The 19,884-nt window shown below is 40.4% G+C and overlaps 1 protein-coding gene across 7 annotated transcripts in view; it reads left to right on the forward strand.

The window, feature by feature from the left end:
* The window catches only part of pam (peptidylglycine alpha-amidating monooxygenase), a 228,796-nt gene that overhangs the window by 196,082 nt on the left and 12,830 nt on the right, over positions 1 to 19,884 (forward strand). For all 7 annotated transcript variants that reach the window (XM_043709988.1, XM_043710012.1, XM_043710023.1 and 4 more), the window contains 4 exons: positions 3,367 to 3,439; positions 7,073 to 7,277; positions 11,252 to 11,461; positions 16,463 to 16,581. In XM_043709988.1, the coding sequence (XP_043565923.1) occupies positions 3,367 to 3,439; positions 7,073 to 7,277; positions 11,252 to 11,461; positions 16,463 to 16,581 (607 nt within the window). The remainder of the gene's footprint in view (positions 1 to 3,366; positions 3,440 to 7,072; positions 7,278 to 11,251; positions 11,462 to 16,462; positions 16,582 to 19,884) is intronic.

A 19,884-nucleotide genomic window follows, 5' to 3' on the forward strand; every position in this document is an offset into this window, starting at 1 on the left:
ATGTTTCTAAAACATAATTACAGGATAATCTCGATTCAACTTTGTGAAATTGAAACAAATGTGTATGGATTTGTATTGGTTTTCAATAAAGCATGTAAGCAATCTGAAACTGCAATACCGGACATACAGTCTCCCAAGACCCAACACAATGAAAGCTGAAGTTTAATTTTATGAATTTTGGGGTCTGTGAAGGATGGGCAACACTATTATCATATTTTTTGAAGAGTTGCACCTATTACATGTTCTGTAGGTGATTGGGGGAATGAGTAGAGAGTGTGGTGCTGGAAAAGCACAGCAGGTCAGGCAACATCCGAGGAGCAGGAAAATCGACATTTCGGGCAAAAGTCCTTCATCAGGAATGTGGCTTGAGTCAAGGGGGTGGAGAAATAAATAAGGGTGGGGCTGAGGGGCAAGATAGTTAAGTGTGTGCAAGGTATATGAAGATACGAGAGAAGGTGATAGGTCAGAGAGGAGGTTGGAACAGATAGGTGGGAAGGAAGATGGACAGTTAGGACAGGCCACAAGGGCTGAGTTGGAAAGTTGGATCTGGGTTAATGTAGGGGTAGGGGAAATGAAGAAACTGGTGAAATCCACATTGATCTCGTTTGGTTGGAAGAGGGGGATGTGCCACCTACTCACCCTCCCCCTCTGCCAGACCTAGACTACTGTGGCAAACTTTCCAGGAACTTTCATATGGGGAGGGGCTGTCAGTGACACAAGATACACAATCAATAGGAATCTCACCTTGATCCTGGGATGTTCATAATTGAAGGAGTCAGGATCCTGAATAATTGCTATATTATTGCTTCTCAGATTTTTGTAACTATATGTAACTTTTGTAATTGGGGCAGCACAATGCCTCAGCAGTTAGCACTGTTGCCTTAGTGCCAGGCATGTGGGTTCAATTCCATCGTCGGGCAGCTGTTTGTGTGGAATTGGCATATTCTCCTCGTGTCTGCTTCAGTTTCCTCCTGGTGGACTGGTTTCCTACCAGTCCAAAGATGTGCAGGTTAGGTGGATTGTCCATGGTAAATTGCTCTGTAGAGCTTAGGGACGTGCTGGCTAAGTGGATTAGCCTTGGGAAATGCAGGGTTATTGGTATGCACCCACCCTGTACCAAAGGTGGGATGCTCTTCAGAGTATCAGTGTGGCCTTGATGGGATGAATGGCCTGTTTCCACACTGTAGGGATTCTGTTTTCAACAAAAAAAGTGATGAGAACTTTAATTTACTTGTCTGTTAAGAAAAACAGATTTTCAACCATGTTCTGTTATTGTTGTAATGCAGTAATGGTGTTATGTGCAAGATCTTTTTTTATTTTTACTACGTTTTCATCTTACCAGTTTTACAACTCAACAATGGCATTTATCCAGACTATATGGAAAAATGCCTAGGTATGTTCTGGACACAAAAAGCAGGACAAATCCAACCCAGCCTATTACAGCCCCATCTGTCTACTCATGATCTCTTCTCAGTTGGCAGCTTGTTCATTTTTACAAGTCTGAAAAGACATAGCTCTTGGCATGTAATCTAGCTGTTTGTTTATGTATCTTGCCGTCATGCCCTGATCTTCCCAAAACTACCTTACTCAAGAAGTTATCCAATAGATTTGTTCAAATCCTTTCAGTCAAATCTCAACAATAAATTAACTATAATAAATTTACCAAAGTCTACTCAGTAAGAAAAGTAGATTAAAGTGTAGCTGAAATAGTATTAATGTCTGCTCTACAGTTAAGAATGATGTATGTTGATAGTCCTCAGCTCACTCCAATGATTTAAAATTGATTACAGTCTAGTATTAAACTAGACAGACTAGCCATTATAAATCAAAATGTTTAGTTAGGTGATACAATCATTTGGACTGAGATAAGATTTGTACACTAGATTTGGAATGTCTACTGGATGCTCAAAATGTAAAAATGGTCTGTTTTCCTGGTATGACATTATTTGTCTTGAGATATGAAATACTAAATTCACACACAATTCAAAGGGTCTGCTGCTGGCTTAGATGAATCAAGAATTTGAGCTCCTTATTGAAATGCAGCATCTCATAAAGCAACGATATACATGTGGCACCAATTGAGGACAAGTTCAAGCTCATTATCTCAAAGCTTATCAACATTCACTATCTAGGCTCAAAATAAGAAGGTAACAGGGGTGCTGAGACTTGTACATAATGTTACTTTGACATCCTTTTTTAGAGGAAGAATATGGGAACAAAATATTTTTTGTAAACTTCAAAAGTACACACTGCATTCTTTATGAAATCTACTTCCAACTGACTTTAAAGTAAAATAGAGTTTCAGTTGATTGAGAGCACTTTGTTGTTAGTTGAAAACACACTGGTATTTTTTATCTTAGCGCATTTCAAACTTTCTTTGAAATATATTTCTGAAAACTTGAACCTAGAACATGTTAATTCACTGCAAGATGGTTTTCTGGAATTTCAAAAGTGGTAGAGCACTAATATTCAATGGGAGATAATATTCAATGCCAAAAATGCTATGACAAAATCAACAAAAAGAATCCATGAACAGATAGTTGTAAGTTCCTTAATCAAATTGTCCAGCAGATAGGTGGACACCTGGGGTTCATCTTTAAACAAAAAGCTTTCATTGGATTCTACATTCAGCAGGTACCATCTAAAGCAGATAGGGTTCTTGTGTTTTTGAGGAGGAATCTTTGCTATTCTTAGAAAGATATCACAGTTGTAGTTTACTAAACATTTGATCATACAGTTTTGGAGTGTGTGAGTTGTATGTAAGAACTTTAATGTGGTGAGAGATTAAAAAAAATAAGATTGAAACAATCTAAAGATTTGCTGCATGACTTTGCACAAAATGGGAAATACATCAGTGTCACATCCTTGATCAAAAATTTGGAATGGGACTCACAAATGAAGAAGAAAAATAGACTGATCACATTGTATGAAATATGGAATGGTAGGAACTGACAGGAGCAACTACCTGATTACCTGTCCAGCAATGACTAGACACGAGGTAGTCACCTTCACAAATCGCAAAGACCAAATGATTCCGAGACACTGAATTAGCAATCTTTCTTCACAGGAGCAATCTCAAAATGGATCAAGTTGCTAAAGGAAGCAGCTCCATCACTTGAAATCTTCAAGACTCCTCTTCAGATTATTTCTATTTATAACTTTTCATTAGCAGGATTTTCATCTCAGGTTTAAATAGTGCTACCCAACGTGAATGTTAACTAAATATGTATTTAAGTCTGTGATGTTAGCACAATTAAAGCAAAAGCAGGCTTATATTAACAAATACTCTGAAAATTTAAATAAGTTTGTTGTTCAAATAATTTGAACATGAAACCCTTGCCTGACCTTTTGTTCTTGACTTTGCAGATTCTATCTGCCCCATGGTATTAGCATGGATAAAGATGATAACTTCTGGGTAACTGATGTGGCACTTCATCAGGTAGGAATCAGTCTTTTGTAATGTCAGAGTTTTCAGCTCAGTCTTTGTGAAGAAGTGCAGTTGAATGATTTGCTCGGTGTCACAGACCACCTACGTGTCATGTTGAACAATATGTCATAATTAGTGGGGCCTTGCCGTACACGAGGCATTGTACTGCCATACGTTGACCTTCACAAAGTGTGCTGTAAATCAGGCGATGTCCTGGATGCAGAGCAAATAGGAGATTGCAGGAATTTTGTGAGGATGAGGATTAGAATATGGAATGGAGGGACATTTAACAAGCATAATGGAGCTAAGTATAATCAAGGTGGAGAGGTTGTACAGATTCTGATTGAAACCTGTTCCTCGGACAAATGAGTTGGGTTTGGACTTCCTTTCATTGTATTACTTTCAAGCAGCCCTTGGTTAGTTCACAGTTCATGTGGACTTGGGAATTTCTACACTCCTTAATTTTTTCTGTTGATAAATAAGTTTTTACTTATGCATATCATTGTGTTATTTGGTATTTTCAGCTGGCCCCAACTTAAAGTACCGGCACTTTACAGGTCCTCCTTTTCAACTGGGGAAGAAACGGCAGTCAGTGAGACAGGGCAGTAATATTGAAAGACTCTTAAGGTTAGGCAGTTTTTAAGACTTCAATCAGGATATAATATCTTAATGTAGTGCACTGCAGAATATAGTGAAAGGCAATAGGTCGTAAGCGTGTCCTCCTGTGATCACAGTCAAAACTAATGAGACAGGTCCTGACCTGCAGGGACTGATGTGCTGTTGAAGTAGGGTTTAAAGATGGCACCAGCAACATGAACTTCATGCAATCCTGAGAGCAGTGAGCTCTTCAGTCTCTCTTGCTGTACAGTACCTTGAACTAGGCCAGTTGTGTAATTCATGAGCTGTAGAACAGAAGATTGTGTGAGCACAGTGAACATGGGCCACGGTAATAACCTGCCATGCATCTCACTGAAAAGAAACACAGCTAAAATATGGGAAAATTCTGCCCAGTATCTTCTCCATGTTGCACACTATTGGGATCTGTAAATATTTTTTTCAGTTTCAGTTAGTCTAAATGTTGGGGTTCACTGTTAAGATCTATTATCGGTTCAAAATAATTATTTCAAATAGAATTAACAATTGCATGAAAAATCAGGATCAGGATAGTATACATTTATTAAAAGAAAATAATGTTTAACTATCTTCCTTTTTGTTTAAGAATTGATGAAGATAATGCTGTTGAGGTGGTGTATATGGACTTCTAAAAGGTGTTTGACACAGGACCACGCAACAGACTTTTGAGAAAACTTGCTTGTGGAAGGCAAACAGGACGCTTGCGTTTTTCAGTCAAGGCACAGATTATAAAAGAGCAGGGATGTCATGCTGGAGCTGTACAAAACTTTTCTTAGGTCACAGCTGGAGTATTGTGTGCAATTCTGGTCACCATTCTGTAGGAAGGATGTGATTACACTGGAGGGGGTACAGAGGCAATTCATCAGGATTGTTACCTGGGACGGAGCATCCTAACTATAAAGAGGGGCTGGAGAAATAGGGGCTGTGTTCTTCGGAACAGAGAAAGTTGTGGGAAATCTGATCGAAAATTATACAATTATGAGTGGCATAGACAGGGTGGGTATAAAGCAGTTGTTCCCCTTAGTTAAGGGTCAGTAACAAGGGGGCACAAATTTTAAGATTAGATTACATCTTCGGCCCAACAAGTCCACACCGACCCGCCAAAGCGAAACCCACCCATACCCCTACATTTACCCCTTACCTAACACTACGGGCAATTTAGTATGGCCAATTCACCTGACCCTGCACATATTTGGACTGTGGGAGGAAACCGGAGCACCCGGAGGAAACCCACGCAGACACGGGGAAAACGTGCAAACTCCACACAGTCAGTCGCCTGAGGTGGGAATTGAACCCGGGTCTCTGGCGCTGTGAGGCAGCAGTGCTAACCACTGTGCCACCGTGCCGCCCACAAAGATGAAAGGCAGGAGGTTGAGAGGATACTTGATTTTTGTTTTCACTGTGTGTTAAGGATCTGGAATGCATTGCCTGGTTGAAGCAGGTAACCTCAGAACCTCTAAAAAGTACTTGGATGAGCATTTGAGGTGTCGTAACATTCAAAATGATGGAGCTCGTCCTGGAAAGTGGGACTCAAGTAGATTACTGAAATTTTGGTGGTACACACAAAATAGGCCAAAGGGCCTAAACTCAACGATGATTTTGTGAAAAATGACAGCTTAGGTACAAAATTTGCTGAAGGTAGGAAACAAAGAATGGATATTTTTCAGGTTGCAGTAAGCATTGTAATTGAATTCTGGGAGGGTCAGTTATCAGACTATTATTTTTTCCTGATGAACGTCAATGATCCAGATCTCAATGAGCAGGAGACAGTTTCAAAGTTTCTGGATGATACAAACCTTGGAAACATTGTAAACTGTGAAGAAGACTGTGTAAAACTACAAAAGGACTTTGAAAAGTTAGTGAAATGGGTAGGTGGCTGGCAGATGGAGTATGCAGCTAAGTGAAAGATGATATGTTTTGGTGGAAAGAACATGGAAATACAGCACAATATTATAAAAATACAGTTCTGCTGTACACTTTTCAAAGGTGCACAGCAATAGAGATACCTTGGCATATGTATGCATAAGTCACTAGGCCTAGCAGGATACGTAGATCAAGTAGTTAATAAAGCAAACACTATCCTAGGCTTTATTAATTGGGTCACAGAGTAAAAGAGCAGGGAGCTAATGCTGATATTTTATAAGTTAGATCTTATAAAATGTTAGATCATGGTTGGAGTATTGTGTAATGCTCTAGGCACCACACTAAAGGAATAATTGTGAATATACTGGAGAGATTGCAGGAGAGGTTTATGAGAACAGTTCTAGGGATCGGAAACTTCAGTTATAAAAGTAGCTTGAAGAAGTTGGGGAGAACAGATTTGATGTATGTTTTAAAAATCATGAGGGGCCTGGGCAGAGCAGATAGGGAGAATGTGTTAAAAGGATCGAGAATTGAATTGAATTTATTGTCACGTGTACCGAGGCACAGTGAAAAGTTTTGTCTTGTGAGTAATACAGGCAGATCACATAGTTAAGTAGCATAGATAGTAAATAATAGGTAAAGCATGCTGTTAAGTTTAAAGAGTGTAGAACGATTATAGGAAATAGGAAATTTAGATCTGCCATATCCGGTGCCATCTTGCAATGCTTGAGGGGTACACTGTGAAATAATTTCCAAAAAAAGCATAGGCATAGTGAGAACATTTGCTTTTGTACAGCAAGTGATTCAACTCCAGAACGCAGTATCTAAAAACCTGATAAAGCAGGTTCAGTTGAGGCAACCAAGAGTGCAATAGATGATTACTTAAATAAAGAAAATACTTGCCATTACATGGAAAAATGCGACAGATGACACTGGCTCTTTGAATAGGATTATGACTTAATGTAAGCACAATGGACCGAATAGCCTGCTTCTGCACTGTAACCATTTTGTAACCTAATGAACAAATAAAAAATGTTTCAGTTTATAATTGTAATTGGGCATCATGCTTCTTACAAATTAGTATGTTCTATGAAATGACTCTCTTTAATATTGTGATCAAATTTTTTTTCCCTGTATTCCATGAAATAGGTTTTCAAACTAGGACCGAGAGGTGACTATTTATTGGTTCTTGGAGAAGCCTTTCAGCCAGGAAGTGACAGCAATCATTTCTGTCAGCCCACTGATGTGGTAGTAGATCCAGTTCGTGGTAACTTTTATGTGGCTGATGGCTACTGCAACAGCAGGATTATTCAATTTTCTCCAAACGGAAAGTTTATCATGCAGTGGGGAGAAGGTAAGATACTGAAAGAGTGAATTTTTAAAGCACTTAATTTTATAAGCAGAGAATCAATTCTAAAAAACCTTCAAAATACAAGGAAGGGCAATTTTACCAGGAACTGATGACGTTGAATCAAAAATACAATGGGTTAAGTGGCATTGCTCACTCAGAGATTGGAGGATGGACAGTGCAGTAGTGGTTAATTTTCTTCCTGGAAAGATGTTATTGAATCTGTTGCAATTTTACAACATTCCAAAGTTAAGTAAGCAACATTGAATTATCAAACTTACTGACTTCAGTTGTATTATTAATATGTTGGAATTTGAAGCAACATTCACAGATTTTTTTTTAAAAATTCATTTGTGGGGATTTGGCAGTTGCTGGCGAGGCCTGCAATTATTGCTGTCCCTTCTTTTGGGGGGCGTGGGGGGGTCGATATCTTCTATGAAAACAAGCTCCACAATACTTCAGGAAGTGTCATGAAGAGACCCTGTTGACCTAAAATTTAATCAGGGCAGCAAACACAGCTGTAGTGGTGGAGTGTGAAAGCAACAGTGTTTTAAATTAAATGGAAGAATACGTTGGTGGGAGTAGTCCATAGAACTCATAACTGTAACTATGTTGTAGGGCAATGAATAAATCAGGAGATAATGAGAGCACATAAAAAAAGATGGTACGTTAACCGTGTGACTTCAGTCTTGTAGATTGGGAAATTCAAATTGGCAACTCGGAAGAGTTCACTATATATATATTTGAGCAGCTTCCTTAAACAATGTGCGGTGGTTACAAGCTGTTTTGAATCTAGAAATATTTAATGAGGCAAGTATATTCAATGATCTCAGTAAAATATCCCTTGGAAAAATGTCCATAATATTGCAATTTAGCATTCAGTTTGAGAATGCGAAACTTGAGTTGGAAGCAAATGTGTTAGATTTTAAGGGTATTTCCAAAGGAATGAGGACGGAGTTGGCTCAAGTGGACTCGAAAAGGAGTTCTAAACAATGGCAGACTCGAAGAAAATAGTTTATGACTCAGAGCTAAAATATATCCCGGCATTGAAAAAGGATTCTAGAAAGGGGATAAACCAACCTTGGTTAATGAAGGAAGTTAAGGAAAGTATCAGACTGGAAATGTGTTGCTGGAAAAGCGCAGCAGGTCAGGCAGCATCCAGGGAACAGGAGAATCGACGTTTCGGGCATAAGCCCTTCTTCAGGAAAGTATCAGACTGTAAGGAAAGAACGTATAATGAGGTAAAGATTAGGTAATTTTTAAAGCAAACCAAAGATGGCAAAAAAAGGAAGAAAGTAAACTTAACTTTGAGGATAAGCTAGCAAGTAACATGAAAGAGGCTAGTAAGAGTTTCTTTGAGGAAGTGAGAGACCAAACCGAACATAGGCCCATTAGAGAATGTGGTTGGAGAAAATAATATTGGAGAACCAGGAAATGGCAAAGTAGTTTAATGAATATTTTGCATCAGTCCTCATGGAAAAATATACTAATAACATTTTAAAAATACTAAATAATCAAGGGAAGGAAAAAAATATAATAACTATCATTAGAGAAAAAGTACTGGAGAAACTAATGAGGCTAAAGACTGAAAAGTCCATTGGAACTGATGGGTTGCATTCTAGGCTATAAAAGTGAGTAGCTACCAAAAATATTGGAAGCACGGATAGTAATCTTCCAAGAATCGTCAGATTCTGAAAAGTCCCTACAGGATTTAGCACAATCCTCCTAACTTTCACATCTTTGAACTGTGGGAGGAAACCGGAGCACCTATAGGAAACCCACACAGAACTCTCAGAATATACAAACACTATATAGACAGTCACCTAAGGCTGAGATCAAAGCTGGATCCCCGGCACTAAGAGGCAACAGTGCTAACTACTGAGTCACTGTGCTGCCCAGCAAAAGCAAATGGAATGTTGGCCATCATCTCAAAGGGAATTGAGATTTTTAAAAAAAACTGCACAAGGCTCATGTTCGCACAAACCTCAAATATTGTGAGCAGGTGATGTTCCCCTTATCCGAGAAAGATATACTGGCATTGGAGAAGGTTCACGAGATTGATACTAGAAATGGAGGATTTTCATATGAGGAATGGTTGATTACATTGGGCCAATATTCATTAAGTTTAGAAGAATGAGATGCAACCTTATTAAACCACATAATATCTGAGGGACAAAAACAGAAGTTGCTGGAAAAGCTCAGCAGATCTGGCAGCATCGGTGAAGAGAAATCAGTTAATGTTTCGGGTCCAGTGACCCTTTCTCAGAACTAGATGTTGAGAGGTTGAATCTTCCTATTGAGGATCTAGGGCCAGAGGGTGTAATCTGGGAGCAACTGGTCTTCCATTTAAAACCAGATGAGGTATTTCTTCTCCCAGAGGGTCGTAAATCTGTAGAATTCTTTATGGTAGAGGGCTAGAAGTCATTTAGTACGTTCAAGACAGAGATTTTTAATCAGTAAGGAAATTGAACATTATGTGGAAAAAGGCAGGAAAGTGGAGTTGTGGGTTATCAGATCAGCCATGGTCTCATTGATTGCTGGAGCAAACTCGATGGGCTGAAACACTTACTTCTCCTACATCTTACAACAGCTGAATGTACTGAAAATGTTCAGCAGGAATTCCTCCTAATAGCCAGTTTGACTCACGTTGCAGGAGCTGTGAATTAAAGGATATTTGTTCGGATGGATGGTAAGTTGAAGTTCACAGCGTGTGTAAGGAAGTAAATTTGATGGGCCTGGAGAAAATATTCCTGCTGCTTCTCATCCACTAGAAAGTTCGAAGCGCGTTTACCTAATGAAACTAACTTCCCATGCTGCACTTTAAATGCTGGATTTTCCCAACTTGTGTGGGTTAAAAATGAATTTCTTGCTAAAATGGAAGCACAGAACCTCCTTAAAAACTTTGGTGGATTGACCTGCTTCATGAGAATTGTTCACTGGATCCCTTATTTAAATCAGAAGTAGATAGTTGGAGGCAAATTTGAGTTAAGTTTGAAATTTTGAAATTTACCTTCTCATATCTATCCCAACATACTTGCTCTTGGGAGGTTAAAACTCCACTTTGTATTTCGTCTTTTATATTGCCATCCAGAATAACTTTGATTTTAGAAAAGGTCAAAATAGTAAGGTGGGCATGCTCTCCTTTTGAGAGAAATGGGTTCAAGAAATCTCTCATTCCCTTTTACAGCTATCCTGCAGTTGGAGTACATATCTTAGGCATAGTCCAATAGCCTGCAGTGTGAGGACCAGCGGAGATACTCAAGTGTTGAGGATTCTATTAGCATATACTTTACAAATCTGCAATTCAATTGATTTGCTTGGTGTGGCTGAAATATTTTTGTTGTTTAGTTTATTCATGTTGAGCTACATCACATGATTTATTTTGGGAATTTTTATGAATATTCAGAGTAATCTCAATGTTGTTCTTAATATAGCTGGTAGAATATGATAGCCACTTGCGTTCTAATTCTTGGATCCTTCCTGTTCATAAAAATCCTGTCCCTATTAACTAATGGCACTGTAACAGTGACTTAGCCAGTCGCATAATATGGATATGGTAGTCTAAAGTTTTATTGCGAACTGATCTGTGAAATGTTAAGGCTTCAAGTAAAATTATCGATGGCTTTAATTGTTTCTCTTAAAGGTAAATTACAGATGTCAAGCACCTGAGACAATCAGCAATGTTTGTCAATTATCTGTTTGTCAGTCACATCATGTATGTTGCGATTGGTTGATTTACACTTTAGATTATAACTTTATCTTGCTCATGATGAGTTGGCAAGTATACATTCGTGACAAATAGAGAAAATTGGCAGTTTAATTGGTTGGATCTAATAGAAATAACATAAATTCACAATGTGCTAGAATTGTGATATTTTATTGCATTGAAATACTATCACGTGTATTCAGTTTCTGAATGTGATCATATTTTTACTACATTTGCGTTAATTTTGAACACCCAAAACAATTTTTATTTGCAGAGAGCTCACTTTCTGGGATACCTAAACCAGGGCAATTCTTCATTCCACATAGCTTGACATTTGTGCCAATATTAGACCAACTCTGTGTGGCTGATCGAGAGAATGGAAGGATTCAGTGTTTTGTCGCACAGTCCGGACAATTCCTTCGGGAGATTGAACATCCTGAGTTTGGAACACGACTGTTTGCAGTGTCCTACACAGCTAACAATGGTAATATTGGAGATTACACACCTGTTCTCAAAAATAAGTTTTTAGACTTGCAGATTTGTGCATAGATACACAGCTTTTAAAAGTTTAAATTTAATTAGAGAAAAGAAATATGATATTTTGAAAATGCAATTAACATCAGCCTGAAAATTGAGATCAGGTTCTTTTTAGGTTTGAATAATTCTCTAAATCGCAGTCTTAATGGATAACTTGGTCCTTCCTTTGCAATTTCATGTCCATGCACTTTTTTCATTAAGTAATCCATTTTTTTGACTCAACTGATGAAAGGTCACACACAAAACATCATAATTTGTTTTTTCTCTTTACAGCCATTGAGTAATCTTTATTTCTGGATTATCACACTTAATTTCGGATTTTCAAATGTAATTGTAACTGCACAAGAGGATGCTATAACACTGATAAAATAATTTGCACGATATTACATGATAAATGTAAAAGTTGCATGATATAAATTCACCCTGCCTGCCAAATATTATTTTCGCTGGTCTTTTGTTTGTTTGATTCACTGAGGTCTTGTGCTTCACCTGGACCTTTTCTGCTGATGTTTCTTGTATGACAGTGTCTGCTGACACCTGAAACCCTAATCCAGAAATGTGCTGGCACACTGTTCCAAATCCACACTTCATTCTCAGTAACAGTACTTGCAAAGGCCACATTGCTCGTTTTGTGGGTGGGTAGGGTTTGAAGGTGACAATGAGTGAGAATGCAGGATGATGGAAGTGAAATGAACACCCGAGATGACATCAGGAGTGTGCAGTAATGAAGCTGTGAGACTGGCAGGAGGAGGAGGAGTGATGTTGCAGGAGATGGGGGAAGTGAACACAGGATTGGAGATGAGCACGTGATTGGGAAGTGAGGGTGCATAACAGTGAATGAGGACATAGGACTTGGAAGTGTCACAAATTTGGTCTTTTTACAAGTTCCTATGTCCTTGATTTTATTTTCCAGAGAGGGTGTAATTGGCCAGGCTCCAACTAGACTGGGTTTGAAAGGTTTATTGGGGCCCTTTTTGTTCACCTCTAACAGATAATGCCTCTGGCCTAAAGCTTTCATCTCATTAAAAATTAAACTGGTATAATCAAAGGGGAGTGGGCAGCTGGCTGTGTAGCTAGCCTTGATTTAGATTAGAGTTTTTGGTTCAGTTCAGCAGCAGTGTGTGTGTGAAGAAAGGCTGCTGGGGCAAGTCTAGCCAGGTACTTTTGCTCTCTAATGTCAAGTCCGAAACCCTGGTTTGTTTCATTTTAACTTTGTGTTAAGGGATGTGTTTATTGGAATTGTTGCAAGTATTTTTGGAGCAGCATCATTAAGTTGGGATACTCTGTCGGGTTTTTTTGGATAGGATAAGTTATCCAGCATTCTATTTTCTGATCTTTATGTTTCATTCCATAATTTTGTACATAAATTCTGTTTGTTTAAAATTTGCACTCTGATCAGCTAATTCAGTCTGGGAATATCCACTATACACCTACCTAAAACAAATAATGGACTACCTGCTTAAACATGTTGTGAGGGGTCGGTGCTGCTCCATAACAGGAGAGTGCGAATCAGACTTTTAATAGGTACATTGTGCACTTGTACTGGTGTCAGTAAACTCAGCCGCCTTCTCTGGTGCTTGGTTTCTCTTTATGACCTGTTGCAGATGTCAAGGTCACTAATGGTTTCGCCTTGTGCATAATTTCACTCCTGGTGTCTCAAGTATCATTCTGATAAATTTATACTGCATTTGATCCTAGACCAATTTATCTATCTTCAAATGTCATTCCCAAAACTGAGCACACTATTCTAGGGAATGGGTTTTACACTCAGTTGCAGGGCAGGTTTGATGGTGTGGGATGGGAGCTTGTAAATTCAAGTGCATGGACCTGCCCTCTGCCTACCTAGCTCTTGATGTTCAAGGGTTTCCATGTCTTGGGTCTAATTCTGGCAGAAATCTCACCTAACTAATATTTACTTCTGAACAAGGGTCACTGGACTCAAAATGTCAACTCTGCTTTCTCTCCAGAGATGCTGCCAGACCTGCTGAGTTTCTCCAGCTATTTCCATTTTTGTCATACACAACTCCATCATAACTCCATTTTGCAATTTAACATGGTAGGAATCGAACCTGGGTCTTTAGATGAGATTAAGTTAGATTCCCTGCAGTGTAGAAACAGGCCCTTCAGCCAAACAAGTCCACACCGCCCCTCTGAAGAGTAACCCACCCAGACCCATTTCCCTCTGACTAATGCACCTAACACAATGGGCAATTTAGCATGGCCAATTCACCCAACCTGCACATCTTTGGACTGTGGAAGGAAACCGGAGCCCTGGAAGGAACCCACGCAGACGCGGAGCAAATATGCAAACTCCACGCAGACAGTCGCCTAATGTCGGAATTGAACCTGGGTGACTGGTGCTGTGAGGCAGCAGTGCTAACCACTGAGCCACCTGTCGCCCCAACCTTTGGGACATTACCTGCATCTCAGGATTACGAATCCATTGATAATAGCCTAGTTAGTGATGTGTTTTTGCATTATCACTATCCTTGGTTTTTTAAATGGTTTTGTTATTGAGTCAGCATGAAAAAAGGCCACTTGGTCCACCACGTTTGTGCTCGTTATAATTTATTGATCTATACTAATCCCATTTTCCAGTACTCTTATATGCTGTGACATTTCAAATATTCATCTAAATAAGTTTTAAATAACTTAATTGCCACAACCATCTGGTTGCAAAAATTATTCCTCAAATTCCCTGTAAATCTCCTGTTCCTTAACTTAAAACTGTTCCTCTGGTTATTGAGCACTCTACTAAAGCGAAGGTTTCTCCCTATCTACCCTGTCTGTGCCCTCAAAACCTTGAACACTTCAAACAGGTGTTCAACCTTCAACCCTTCAACCCCTCAACCTTCTCTGCTCTAACAAAAACAACTCCAAACCACCCAATGACCATTCTTCAGAACGGGACTTGAAGCGTGAACTGTATTTTCTCTTCACAGATGCTGCCAGACCTGTTAACTTTCTTCAGCAATTTCTGTTTTTGTTTCAGATCTCCAGCCCCAGTTCTCCATCCACCGTTCAGTTGCCTGCAGTTTCTGGTTTATCACTACCATCCTTCTGAAAGTCATAGTCATAGAGTCATACAGCACGGAAACCGACCCTTAGATCTAACTTGTGCACGCCGACCAGTTCCCAAACTGAACTAGCTTGCCTGTGTTTGAGCCATGTCCCTCCAAACTTTTCCTATTCATGTACTTATCCAAATATCTTTTAAATATTGTAGTTGTACCTGCATCCACCTCTTTCTCTGGGAGTTCATTCCAAGTATGAACCACTCTGTATAAAAAAGATGATGAGGGATTGAACTTGTAAATTCAAGTGTTTCCTTTTTAAAGCTTTCTCCTCTTACCTTAAAAATATACCCATCTTAGGGAAAAGCCCCTTGCTATTCACTTTACATATGCTCCTCATGATTTTATGAACTTCTGTAAGGTCACCCCTCAACCTCATACACTCCAGTGAAATAAAGTCCCAGTCCATCCAGCCTTTCTTTATATCTTGAACCCTCCATTCCCAGCAACATCCTGGTAAATCTTTTCTTCAACCTCTCCAATTTAATAATATCCTTTCTGTAGCAGGGTGACTGTACACATACTCCAGAAAACATCCTGTACAACCTCAACATGACATTCCAACTGCTATACTCAAAGGATTGAGCAATGAAGACAAGTGCTAAACACTGCCTTAACCACCCTGTCTATCTGTGATGCAACTTTCAAAGAATTATATACCAAAACCCTAGGGTCACTCTATTCTAGAATACTACCCAGGGCCCTGTCATTAATTATATAAGTCCTCCCCACCCTTGTTAATTTTACCAAAAAGGCAATACCTCGCATTTATCCAAATTAAACTTTATCTGGCACTGTTCAGCCCATTAACCCGATTGTTTGATTTCTTTGAGTGATACCACATTAGCTGTCCTCCAGTCCTCTGGCACCTCTCCTGAGGCCAGAGAGGATTTGAAAATTAATGTCAGAACCTCTGCAATCTCCTCCCTTATCGCCCACAGCAGGTATCTCCTCTGGGCTTGAGAATTTATCAACACTCGAGCCTGCTAAAACCACTAATATCCACTTTCTTTCTCCCTCTCAAAGCTAATTTGTTCAAGTATATCACATTCCTTTTCCCCGATTTTTATATCTATATCATCCTTCTCTGTGAATGCAGATGCAAATACTCATTTAGAACCTCAGATACATCTTTTATTCTCTCATATGAATAGCCAATTTGATCCTTAACGGATCCAATTTTTTCCCTCATTGTTTGCTTATCCCTAATATATTTATAAATTACTTTTTACGAGTAAAGTTCAACCAGGCTGAGTCTACTCTTGCCTTTTCCAGTGCCTAGGTTGATGCCAGCTGTTCCATCCAATTTCATTGCTCTTTTTTGATTTTTTTTTAAGCAGTGTGATACAACTGCGTGACTCTTTTCAGAAGGAAGTTAAGATTCAAACACATTAATGTGGACCAGGAGTCACAAAACAGATAATGAAAGCAGATTTCCTTCGCTGAAGGATATTAGCCAACCTGGTGGGTTTTGTTCTTAACAACAGTCAACAATGGTTCATGGTCATTGTTTGACTGTTTGTTCCAGATGTTTTATTAAATTCAAATTCCACCATCTACCATGTTGAAATTTTAATCTGTTTCCTGGAGTTTATCTGGGTTCTTGGATTACAAGCCAACAAAATACATTCTATCATCACTCCCCTATATTGTTTAAATATGTGAAATTTAATTAATTTATTAATTTTGGCAATCTATCAGAAGATTCATTGCATGAATCATCTGCTACGAAGATCACTGTGGAAAGAAAGCTAAACAACTTTTAGCTGCATTAGAACCTAATTTCCTGCAAAACAAAATCCATGATCAAAAGCATTCTTTGCTGCATCTAAACTATTTTGTCACTTGATTTATCCAAATCTTTTTTATTTTAGGTGGTCTGCTATATGCAGTAAATGGAGGAGCTCTTGTTGGCAAAGGAGTACCAGTGCAAGGATTTATTCTGAATTTTACAACTGGAGAATTACTGGACATCTTCAAACCAAGCCAAGAGGTATTTTGAATAAAGAAAACATTTTTTTCCTGTGGGAATTGTAACATATATTATTTTCTGCTAAAATATTTCCAGTGTATTTTGTAGAAATTTTACAAAATGCACTGTTTAGTTATGGTCAAAATAATTTATGGGGATTACTACTGACCATAAACTGAACTGTACTGGATGTATTTGTACTATGACTTTAAGAGCAGGTCAGAGGCTAGGAATCCTGCAGTGCATAATTCACTTCCTGACTCCCTAATGCCTGGCCACTATCTACAAAGTGCAAGTTAGGAGTGTGATGAAATATCCCTACTTGCCTGGAGAAGTGCAGTTCCAACAATACTCAAGCTTGACACCATCCAGCAACCCAATTGATTAGCGTTACATCCATAAACATTCACTCCATTCACCACCAACGCAAAGTAGCAACAATGTGAACCGTCTACAGCACTGCAGAAATTCACCAAGACTGCTTAGACAACCATCCCCTGAGCCCATAGGCGAAAGTGAGGACTGCAGATGCTGGCAATTAGAGTCAAGAGTGTGGTGCTGGAAAAGCACCGCAGGATAGGTAGCATCCAAGAGGCAGGCAAATCGACGTTTCGAGCAAAAAACATTCGTTAAGAATGAGGCTGGGAGCCTCGGGAGGAGAGAAAAATGGGAGGGGGTGGGGCTGAGGGTAAGGTAGCTGAGAGTGCCATAAATAGACGGAGGTGGGGGTAAAGGTGATCGGCTGGATAGAAGAGTGGAGCGGATAGGTAGGAAGGAAGATGGACAGATGGAACAGGTCATGAGGATGGTGCTGTGCCGTAAGGTTGGAACTTGGGTAAGGTGGGGGGAGGGGAAATGAAACTGGTGAAGTCCACATTGATGCCCTGGAGTTGGAGGGTCCCGAGGCAGAAAATGATGTGTTCTTCCTCCAGACATCGGGTGGTAAGAGAGTGGTTATGGAGGAGACCCAGGACCTGTGTGTGCTCGGCAGAGTGGGAGGGTGAGTTGAAGTGTTTGGCCAAGGGGCGGTGGGGTTGATTGGTGTGGATGTCCCTGAGATGTTCTCTGAAGCACTCTGAGAGGGCAATCCCTCTCCCCAATGTAGAGGACACCGCAGTGGGAGCAATGGGTACAGTAAATGACGCGTGGAAGTGCAGGTGAAACTTTGATGGATGTGGAAAGCTCCTTTACGGCCTTGGACGGAGATGGGGGTGGAGTTTGGTTGCAGGTTTTGCAATCCCTGCAGTGGCAGGGGAAAGTGCTTGGAGGGGAGGATGGGTTATTAGGGGTGTGGACCTGACCAGGTAGTCGCAGAGAGAACAGTCTTTATGGAAAGCTGCTAGGGTAGGGAGGGAAAGATATCTCTGGTGGGGTCCATTTGTGGGTGGCAGAAATGGCAGAGGATGATGCGATATGTGTGGAGGTTGATGGGGTGGAAGGTGAGGAGTGGGGGTTCTGTCCTTGTTGTGGTTGGAGGGGTAGGGTTCAAGGGCACAGGTGCGGGATGCGGATGAGATGAGCTGGAGGTCATCAACCACGTGGGAGGGGAAATTGCGGTCTTTAAAGAAGAAGGCCATCTGGTGTATTCTGTGGTGAAACTGATCCTCCTGGGAACAGATGCGGCAGAGACAGACGAATTGGGAATAAGGGATTGCATTTTTGCAGGAGACAGGGTGGATGGAGGTGTAATCCAGGTAGCTGTGGGAGTCAGTGGGTTTGTAGAAAATGTCAGTGTAGAGTTGGTCACTGTTCATGGAGATGGAGAGGTCCAGGAAGGGAAGAGAGGTGTCAAAGATGGTTCAGGTAAATTTAAGGTCGGGGTGGAATGTGTTGGTAAAGTTGATGAACTGTTCAACCTCCTCGTGGGAACACGAGGTGGCATCGATGCAGTTGTCAATGTAGCGGATGAAAAGTTGGGGAGTGGTGCCGGTGTAACTGCGAAAGGTAGACTGTTCCACGTAGCCGACAAAGATACAGGCATAGCTGGGGCCCATACGCATGCCCATGACTACCCCTTTCGTGTGGAGGAAGTGGGAGGATTTGAAGGAGAAATTGTTGAGGGTATGGACCAGTTCAGCCAAACAAACGAGAGTGTCAGCGGAAGGGGTGGGAACGTCGGGAGAGGAAGACACGGAGGCCTTGGAGGCAGTGATCATGGCGGATGGAGGTGTATCGGGACTGGATGTCCATGGTCAAGATGAGGCGTTGAGGGCCAGGGAGACAGAAGTCTTGGATGAGGTGGAGGGTGTGGGTCATGTCCTGAACGTGTGTGGGGAGTTCCTGGATGAGGGGAGATAGGACAGTATCGAGATATGTGGAGACAAATTTGGTGGGGCAGGATCAGGCTGAGCCAGGGTAGTCAGGCTTATGCATCTTGGGTAAGAGGTAGAATCAGGCAGTGCAGGGTTCCCGAACTATGAGGTTGGAAACTATGGGTGGGAGAACCCCTGAGGTGATGAGGTTGTGTACGGTCTGGGAGATGATGCTTTAGTGATGGGAAGTGGGGTCGTGGTCTAGGGGGCAGTAGGAGGAGGTGTCTTCAAGTTGGTGCACTGATCACTACACTGCTGAAGCCAGGTGCCAACTTGAAGACATCTCCTCCAAGACTTCAGTTTCCTGGCCCCCAGCGCCTCATCTTCAAAGACATCCAGTCACTATACACCTCCATCCGCCATGACCAGGGCCTCCAAGCCCTTCATTGTTTCATCTCCTGATGTCCTCACCATACCCTTCCACTGACACTCTTATTCGTTTGGCTGAACTGGTCCTCACCCTCAATCATTTCTCCTTCGAATCCTCCCACTTTCCTCAGACGAAAGGGGTAGCCATGGGCACTAGCTATGCCTGTCTGTTTGTTGGCTACGTGGAACAGTGTTGATGGAATAAAATTTTTAACATGCGTTACATCAAAACCCTCCCATTGCAGCATAGTGACAAATCCCAACACGTGAAAATTATGTTAAGGGTTGATGATGGAAATCCAGTGTCGATCAATGAAGATAGAGGTTAAAGTAAGATGCACCAGACCTTTAGATAAGTTACAAATTAAGGAGAATAGGAAGCTAACAACGAGAACATTGGAATTGTTGAATCTCGAGTTGAAAAGAATAATATTTTAAGGGATTTAGTCATAAAGGCATTTGGATAAGAGCAACCGTGGACTGTATTCAAGATTCAATTACTTCAGTTTTTTCAGGCACATAGAACAGTTATTTCAATAACTATATTCCAAGTAATGATTTTGTGTAGTTAGATTAGATCTGATCATTTCATGACTTGTTTTTACTTATGTATGCAAGTTAACATGGGTTATTTATTCTCTTA

The sequence above is a fragment of the Chiloscyllium plagiosum genome, chromosome 2 (genome assembly GCF_004010195.1).
Source record: "Chiloscyllium plagiosum isolate BGI_BamShark_2017 chromosome 2, ASM401019v2, whole genome shotgun sequence".
In the NCBI taxonomy this organism is placed as follows: Eukaryota; Metazoa; Chordata; class Chondrichthyes; order Orectolobiformes; family Hemiscylliidae; genus Chiloscyllium; species Chiloscyllium plagiosum.